At 38.6% G+C, this 9,189-nt stretch overlaps 1 protein-coding gene across 1 annotated transcript; it reads right to left on the bottom strand.

Moving 5' to 3' along the window:
* Positions 1-211: 211 nt before the first annotated feature.
* LOC149051796 (polycystin-1-like protein 2) lies at positions 212-8,801 on the bottom strand. The gene is made up of 10 exons (XM_089214797.1): positions 8,121-8,801; positions 7,824-8,000; positions 6,856-6,981; positions 6,380-6,565; positions 5,869-6,117; positions 4,838-5,572; positions 4,289-4,522; positions 2,604-3,860; positions 2,351-2,519; positions 212-1,914 (listed from the first exon to the last, which is right to left on the bottom strand). The coding sequence occupies exons 1-10, from the start codon at positions 8,799-8,801 to the stop codon at positions 242-244; spliced, it is 5,487 nt and encodes a 1,828-aa protein (XP_089070923.1). The 3' UTR covers positions 212-241.
* Between the last annotated feature and the right edge of the window lie 388 nt (positions 8,802-9,189).

Genomic DNA, 9,189 nt, shown 5'->3' with positions numbered 1-9,189 from the left:
AGAAAGGTTAAAAACAGGTTCTTCCTCTGAGATCAGCTATAAAAAAAAAATGCGAAAAAAATGACTCTTTGAGTTTTTTTCCTTTTTTTGTTATTCGCCACAATACTACGACACGCTGGAGAGTTCCTGCTATTTCTTTGTGTGTGCGAGGGGATTTATGATTAACTATCTGTTTTTTTTTAATTGATTTTCTATGAAGTGTTTTACTTCCTTTCACCTTTCCTTTTTACTCTCTCTCAGCCTAGTAGATGTGAGCCTCTGCTGTTTTTAATAAATAATCAAATTCTTCCTCTTCCGTTGTGAACCCTGAAACAATACTCTCCAGCCGCTGTAACAGGTCATGTTGTCTCCTACGCAATGTACGGAGGGAAGACTCGACGACATCCTCTTGAAATCTTACTTTCTTTTTTTCTCCACGTTTGCTGCCGTCGTCATTGCTTTCACCTTTCAGAGATTTCAACATGTTGCTTATCTTGTCGAACAATGCCCGTCTCCTTGTACTGCATCGCTGTTTATCTAATGTTTCTCTGGATCTTTTCTTCCTCCAAGCTATGATAGCTTGACTTATTAAATCAAAGTTGAGATTAGAACTGATTTTGGGGTCAGGGCCAATGTTTCTTGATCTTTTGTCCTTCACTTCTGCCGACGTTTTGGAGGTTCTCGACTGTTTCAAAGTATTACTGATTGTATCGAAAAATTCTTTTCTTTCTTTTGAGCTCGAGCAACGGTTCTCATCGATAAGATCATACAGTTCACTTTCTTTCACATTTTTCTTAGCATCCAAAAGAGCATCGTTGATTATGCCGATAAAGAAGTTCATGCACAGGATAGTAAGAGTAAAGAGAATTAAGAAGGCGAATAGTTTGGCGTATGTGGTGTTAGCCTCGGCTAATTCATTTATTGGTCTAGCTTTCACTCTACCAAGAGTTAGCTCGAGTTGGAAATAAGTCCCTTTCAGCACCGAAGAGTAGCGCTCAGTTACAGAACCAAACATCAAGACGCCGAAGTGCAAAAATGCCACAAAGAAAATGGATAAAACGATGCTAAAGGATGACAAAGATCGTCCAGATATCTTCAATGTTGTGGAGAATAGAGTAACATAGTTGTTGGAGCGAATGATTCGCAATAGCTTGATGGTGACAATGAAAGTAAGAGTTCCAAGTGCGACGTTTTCCACTTCCTGGCAAGTGATAGCTTCTTGGAAACTTAGATTTGAATAAATGTTTTTATGCAGTTTGCCAATGATTGAAATGGCTTTACTTTGTCGTATTATGTACATCACCACGGCAATCAGAGAAAAAATAATTTGGAATATCTCGATCCAATTCCAGATAGACTTGAAATATCGAGAACGATAAATGTAAAGTCTGAAAATTTCCCTTCCAAAATACAAAAAAACCAATACAATGTACAGAAACAAGCAAATCAAATAAAACTGATGCGAGGGCGTGTCCGTAGAATCAAGTGAAAGAGCACGAGTTTGCATGGAGGCTGCTTTCAGTCCAGATGCATCAACTTCATAGAAGTATGTGGCAACACCTAAAATATTCACCGACGGATTGTATGTGGAAAACTCTGCCAGGACAACTCTGGTTTGCCTGTCAAGCCAACCGTTGTTTTGTAAATTTGTTACTATGCTGAACCCCGTATGGTTATCGTAACCAAGGTCGGCTACAAATCCTCCTCCATCATAAAAGGATAACTTTCCCCACCTGGGTGTGGTGTCGGTTTCCTCGGCATGTTGATATCGCCATGGCTTCGGGCAAAGTTGTAATAACTCGTCATTCCTCGTGGCATTGTCGAAAGGCCTCCAGCCTGGTTTGTTGTAGGCGGTCTTGTCTTCGTTCTTTGTCGAGTATCCCTTGAAACATTCATGGAAAGATGTTTCCATATAGTTTAGGACTTTACATTGCGCTGAAAGTTGGAATAAAAGATCATGATCAGGAAGTTTGTTTTGGTATACATTTCTCTCAGCGAATTGATCTGTTATGGAGAAACTAAAGTTGTTTTAGAAGCCTTCAAATTCGAATTTGCTTGCAGAGGAAAGGAGCACCGTCATCAAAACCTTAATTTGATTAACGTTCATAATAAAGCGCAGCTACCTAAACACTCGTCTAGATAATTGTTAGAATCGTCAAGAGTCGAGAAAATTGTCACCGGTGCATGTTCAATATTTTTCCTTTAACAATTTGAATAAACTATGGTTTAACTCTATATTTAAGTTTGGACACTGATCACTTCTCTATCAGGCTAAATTGTATATGAATAAGTATAGTGTGTAAAATGACGTGTGTCGGTAAATAGCCTTTTCACTGAAATGCAAAGAGGAATGAAAATGTAAAAAACTTACTCGCTTTCACTCTGAGTTGCCTTACTCGAGCCATTCCGACTAGAAGAGAGTGTTTATTACCAATATAAATTGTTTGCTTATCCCTTTGACCGTTGTACCATCTGCTGGAAAACACTCCTGGGATGAAAACACGCTGTAACCAGCTCCAGTACATTGTATTGTTTGTCATCTGATGGGAACGAAAAGTCGTAAGGCAAATTAAACACGCGAATTTCAGCAATTGATTTATCATAATCAAATAATGTTTACTTACCTTGTCAAAGTTTGGTAGTCCATCTCGGATTGATTTTGTCATCAAGTACCGATGGTCATTTCTGTTTCCATAGCACACTGCCATAAGGAAGAAGACGAAGACCAAGTATAAACCCAACTCTGTTAAATAAAGTGCCAGGTTCTGTTTCTTAGCTTGTCGTCTCCTCATCTCTTCCACCTCTGATAATTTCAGTGCCCAAAAATGTTTCTTATAGTACCCAGTTTTAACTTGCTGAGGGCTTTCGCAGGCGTGTACTTTTGATGTCTTCGCCTTTATCTTTAAAATCGCCGCGAATGTTAAAGCTGTGAAGAACACCTTGACTGGTTCCTTGATTGTTACATCCTGCGCGAATGAGATAAGCATTGAAGACAGCCACTGCTCACTGACACTCTTTTCCCAAATGAGACTGTAGAAAATTGAAAACGCGGCCGAAACAGTACAAGAGAAAAATAACAAACACCAAGCGACACCAAAGATCAGGGTACCTTTAAGACAATAGTCATTGTTCGTGGCAGACTTTTCAGCTCCTTTTTGAAACAGAAAAACTATGACAATGTTTATGGGTGTCACAACAAGCGCGCTTTCAATTCCAGTCACCACTTGTCTCCACGACATTTTCAGCGGTCCGACTTGGATAGGATGTTCATATTTGCCTTCTAACTTATAGAACATCGCGTTAGCAAACATGGATGTCAAAAGCACGGAGAGGCAGCAAGACAACCGCTGTACTCTTGTAAAGCGACTTTTTCTTCGCTTGGTTGCTACTGAAACCCAAATATGCCACTCCGCGAGCCCTCTTCGCCAACGTCTTGCAACTTCATCGCCAAAATCCAGAGGATTTGAGGTCTGGTCGATTACTCGCTCGATGCGTCCATCTCCGCGCTCAAGAGCAAACCACTGATTGGCCATGAATTTCCACGACTGCTTGGATTGTACGTCCCGAATGAGAATTTCTTCGAGGTACCACGAAGGATTATCTCCAAAATTATCATGTCCAATCTGCACCCCTTGAATCGCACCAAGTGATTTGTCAACATAAAGTACAAAATCATCTGAATTACCTCGAGAGAATAACGTATTAACTGCATCAGGCTCTTCTTGGCTAAGGTGGAGAATGCCAGTCTTTCCATCAGAACCGTAAATCTCCAAAGCAACATGAGCAGTGGTGCCCGAGTTTTTCCAAGCCCCTGTAGTAATCACTATGAAATATTCATAGGTGCTGCTTGAAGATGATGAAAGTTGGATCGGTAATTCCCTCTAAAAAATACATGATAAAGCATGAATTACATGGCTAGCTGATTTATATTCTTAATTCGCTCTATTTGTCCCAGTCCCAAAAAAAAGAATGGACAGTCACTTCATTTTTAAACTTCGAAATTTCAATATCAACAAACCTTTAAAGCGAATAATGTTGTCAACATTAAAACCTTTTTTTTTCCTAACCCCTCAACTCCTAGAGGTGATCAACACGCAATATATATAGGCAACAGGTCATGAGAATACTCAAAATTATCAGGTAGAATTTGTCATCTTGATCTATTAGCAAATTGTCATGACTTATTTACAAAAATTGTATAGCAATCGGAGGGAGAATTAACAACTAGATCATGGGAGTGAAAGGGTTATACTGGAGAGCATGCTCCGTTAAAACAATAGTCCTAAGCAAAATCTGACTCTACACTCACATTTTTCGCGTCTTCCTCGTCGAATTTCCGTACGATAATAAGCACAGTCACATAACATAACAGAATCACCGCAATAACCACAATAACTGCGATATTTCCTGTTTCTGATAACTGCTGGAACTCGACTAAAACCTTGTCGAAGTCAATGGGATTCGGTTCAATTAAGAGACTTCCCCCAAATGACGTCAAGTGGCTACAGCTACAGTTTATAGATCCATCTAATTCTGCTAAAACCTGAAATTATAATTATAAATTATAAAAGGAAGATCTTAATGATGAAAATTATCATTTTGGCTGTCACCATAAATCACACTGCATCTTTTCTGCTTTAAGGCGCTTCTATACCCTGGCTGGCTATCAAATCGATTCGAACTTTGTCTGAAAATGTTCTGTAATCAAATATTAGCCTGAATTCAATGATAAGCTTAATGAGTGAAGATTATTGCAATACCACAGCACTTTTACAAACATTACTCAGGAAAGCTCAAATAATCTGAATTGTGAATAAAAAAAGATTACGCTGAAAATCTTTATTTAATTTTCACTTACTCGGCAACCAGATGATATCCACATGTCACTTGTTTCCGACCAGTAAACACAGCTACCCAAGGTCACCTTCAGAGTGTAGTTCTGGTCTGTTGTGGAATCATAAACTGGCATCACAGGGACATTTTCACTCTGGAGTGGGGCGGGTTGTGGATCTTTGACTTCGACGCAGGAGCGCTTCCTTCGCCTTCCACCAAGACAAGATCTCTTATCTCTTGTGTGAGATAAGTTCACTGTGGCATTATAATTTTTTAAGCCGAGTAAGTATTTCCCAGGACGCTCAGCCAGAACTTGTATCGGCGCATGTGGATTCAAGGAGCAGACCGTTTGTCCGTTACTTTTGCCATGTGTGCTTATCATCCAAACACATTTTTCGTTATGAGAGATAGTAGCATTGAAGTCGTAGTTTTGAGTTGTCGGTCGCTGACCAAAACGCATAAAGACAAACAGATGTACGGTTGGATCTTGAGGTTTGATTTCCAGCATCAACAGGGTGTTTTCATACTTGACGTTTATCTCGTGGAAACGTAGATCATCGTTCTTTGTGAAATACCATGAGTTTTCTGAAGCAGAGTTTTTGTGAAGTTTTAAAGGTGTAACGATAACAATGTCTTCCGTGAGATTCGATACTTTAATAGGCTCGCTGTCATTATTTTTCAAGTGCAGGCTTACAACATCAGAGCCAACTCGTTCCTTGGTGCCGTCCCAAGTGTAAGGGTTGAAAGAAAATGAGAGCATCTGAAAGAGAAATAATTAAGTATTTTGCTTGTTTGTTTTTGTGGACTGCTATGGTTGAACTCGCAAACAGGGTACTCCGTCTTACTATTAATCTTAAGTTATCATAAGTTGGGTTCAAAGTAAAACTGGAAATATATTTGGAAAACAACAAAAAATAAATAACATTGATGTGGTCACTTCGATCGCATGATTCGATTCTCTTTTGCTGCCCAAGTGCCAGAGTTGAACACGTCAAAAGCAAAACAAGAAATATGACTGCCTGGATTGAAATTGGCTTGAAGGGCAGGAATACTTACCTGAACATCTATAAAACTTGTTTCGTTTACTCCAGAGAGTAACAACTGGCTCTTAGACGGTAAGATAAACCGGCCTTTCCCTGCTTTTACTTCCAGTCCTGAAAGTCTTTGGAGGGTATATCTTCCGAGTGTCATGGATAGCTGTCCTGCAGTAAATGGTATAATTTTTTCATCAGGTACCGTCAAGACCAACAGTGAGTCTGCAACTTTCTGGAGGGCCTTCATTGAAATCTTCACTAATAGTTTACCCTGTAGAAATTGCATAAATAAGCAAATAATATAAGCAAATTATGGATTTTCGAAAGCTTAAAACAAACATACATAGAAACAAACCATAAAAGGTTCAAAATCTGAATGAATAAGGGAGTATCGGTTAAGTTTAAAGAAATCTGCGATGGACCATTTGCTAATGAATAAAGTCTAATGATTATGCTTGTATGTATAATTGCGTTTTAAAAGGTCTATTTAACTCGTAGACGTTTGGACATCACCTAAATGTACACTAAAGTACCTGTTGCTGAAAACTTGACTTAAAGTCTACTGAAGCAGTCACTGCTGCTGCCTTCAACACGGTATTAAGACATGAAGCCAAGTTTTCTGCTGATTGCTTTGTCAGCGATATGTCTGCTACATCTCGTTTCTGGGCGATAGACCATAGGAGTGACGTCATTGAACTGATAGCAGATAAGGAGGAATTCTGTGGAGTGCAAATAAATATAAATGAAGGTAAAAGTGCTTACTTTCAGATTTCTTTCCATTACCTTTTAGAGCTAATTTGTGGTGAATTATTTAAAGTGATTACAAAATTATAGACAGCTTCATTTGATAACACAACAGTTGCTTGTTTTTCATGCTTGTTTGTTTCCGTTTTCTTCGTCTTTGCTGTTGTTTCTGTAGCCTTTCTGGCTAAATAGTGTCATGGTATTAAAACTTGACGTAACAACCAAGGCTATTCCAGCCCCAACCAGTACTACGTAATTCACTTACCAGAGACTGGTGGGGCACTTCCTCCAGAACCGGAAGAGCAGAACCGATAACCGAAGATTTTTGAAGGAGGTCGAAGACAGTTTTCGCTTCCAAGGGCGAAATGTTTTCAAGGATGTAGTTCATAACCTTGAACAACGATAAAGCTTAATGTTATTTAAGCCAGTAGAGAAATAGGCAAACAGACTGTATCAAGACCCTTCTTTTTAGACAAGCTTTTTATCGTTTTTTGTAACTTTTTATTTATTTTTATTTATTTTTAAAATTGTAAAGCGCCGTAGAGCTTTTAGGATATGGCGCTCTTAAAATTTATATATTATTATTATTATTATTATTATCCCTCATATTAGGCTCGTTCCAAAGATGATACATCTAAAGGCATATTAAGACTCAACGTATCAGGTTTCCCAATTAAATTGTTAGTTAAAACCCATCAAAATGATACATTTGCAAGCGCATGATTGATCTAAATGCATCAAAACACCGAAAACGTTCAAGCTGAAATAAAGGAATGCCGGGTGATATCCGCCCATGAGGTAAATTTTCAAACCTCATTTTCAAGATGTAGTAAGTATTCGTTTAAAATTTAATTCAAGGCTCTTCAGCGTTCTTCACTCGTCACGACGGTAGACGAAATTGTTTACTCACACAATCAACCCGCGAGAATAATGGGAAGTCAACATCTAACGTAGAAGCCACGACTCTTGGGATGTGGTAATATCAGGTATTTAACACACAAGCCTACATTTTTTTCTAAAAAGTATGTTCGTATGTTTAATGCATTATATTCGACTGTTTTTCGAAAGTTAATTTTTTTAATGATAGTATATTTTTTTCAAATACAAATCATTTATTCTTTTTCTTTTTCTTTGGCATGTTTGGCTCTTAGTAAACTCTTTGCTTTTCGGATACGATCATAATGAACCAGTATTGTTTCACTTTTTAAGTAACAAGTTATGTTTGAAGAGTACCTTGTATCTCTCCTGGAAATTCATTGAGGTTTCTTGTGAAACTGAGAGCAGGACAGAGTTTGCTAAAAGCGCCGCTTTTCTCAGGTTTCCGATCTCGATGAACTTCTGAAATAAACTGTCGTTTGCTAGTAGAAGTTTTGTGATAAAATCAGTGCTTACATTCTGATATGGACTGATCTGCAAAGTCAAAAGAAGGTGTCTATTACTATAACTACTCTATTACTGATAGCGACCAAAAGAAATTAACATTTTCACATCCTTTCATGCTAGACGCTAAATCAATGGTTAGCGACTTACCTGAACTGCCAAAGAGACTGGGGAGGCAGAAATTCCAAAATTGTCAGTCACTGTAGCGATAACTTTGACAGTAAAATTATCTGTACTGTTCCCAGGCGGTATCGAAGAGGTACTTATGTTTTTGTTAACGCCACGATATAATACACTGTACAGACCATTCTCTAGCCTGTATTGAAACTGGTAGGACAGAGGGGTGTTGTCACTTTCCCAGTTGCTACAGCTCAGATTGAAATCGGTCTTCAGTGAGATGCCGCTTGGCGGAGTGATCAAGCAGTTACCACCTGTAGGGGGTCTTGCGGTAGAAAAATCGTAAGCACTCACTCCCCATAAACCGTCCGTAATTGTTATGAATAGTGCCAAGCGGTACATATTTCCACCAGTAAGGGAACCTCCTTTGATAACAATGTCACTTGAATTCAGCGGTGTACTTGTGACGAGTCGTAAATTATGTATCCTTTGCCAGATAAAGGAGGTGTTTCGCTTGAAATGCTGGTAGAGCCTCCACTTATAGGATGATATTTTAGAGCACTGTAATCCGCGACATTGTGATTTGATACTAAGTTTGACCAAGGGACTCACTTTAGGTTGACAGTTAAAAAAACATCTAAAATGAAGCAAAAAGATTGGAAGAACACTCGGTGAAAAAGGTGTTTTGAACTTGCTTTTGTCTGATGAGATCATGTAATTAAGAAGACCAGCTGCAGCAGTGACCCCAATTTAAGAGAGTGTCTCTGTAAGAGCGGTCCGGTCGATTTTGCTTGAGACACGGATTTCGCTCGTTTCTCGTGTGTTGTAAGACATTCATGTACCTATGCTAAAACCACAATCAGTTTGAACGGATCTCTTTATTTTTCAGAGTTTTACGGAAATTAAATTTCACTCGAGCGAAGGCTTGTTGTGACACTTTTCAAGACTTTAATTTCATACAACTTTAGAGGACAATTTACAAAAAATTACGGAACTCAGCAAATAAAAAATACCACAGCCATGTATATTAACTCTATCTTATCTATCGAGGCGACTTTCGTAAACATCACGTGTCAATCAAGGAAACAGGAAGACTTGAATG

Source organism: Pocillopora damicornis, chromosome 1 (assembly GCF_964200805.1).
Source record: "Pocillopora damicornis chromosome 1, jaPocDami1.2, whole genome shotgun sequence".
NCBI lineage: Eukaryota > Metazoa > Cnidaria > Anthozoa > Scleractinia > Pocilloporidae > Pocillopora > Pocillopora damicornis.
Note: the sequence above shows the minus strand (reverse complement) of the source record. Positions and strands in the feature narration are given on the sequence as shown.

What these genes read in the sequence shown, in the direction of transcription:
- LOC149051796 (XM_089214797.1), bottom strand. Translation starts at nt 8,801, where the DNA reads ATGATCTCATCAGACAAAAGCAAGTTCAAAACACCTTTTTCACCGAGT. An exon ending in CAGTCTCTTTGGCAGTTCAG is followed by an intron (nt 8,001 to 8,120) that starts GTAAGTCGCTAA and finishes TTGACTTTGCAG; the next exon opens with ATCAGTCCATATCAGAATGT. An exon ending in ATTTCCAGGAGAGATACAAG is followed by an intron (nt 6,982 to 7,823) that starts GTACTCTTCAAA and finishes TCGTTGTTCAAG; the next exon opens with GTTATGAACTACATCCTTGA.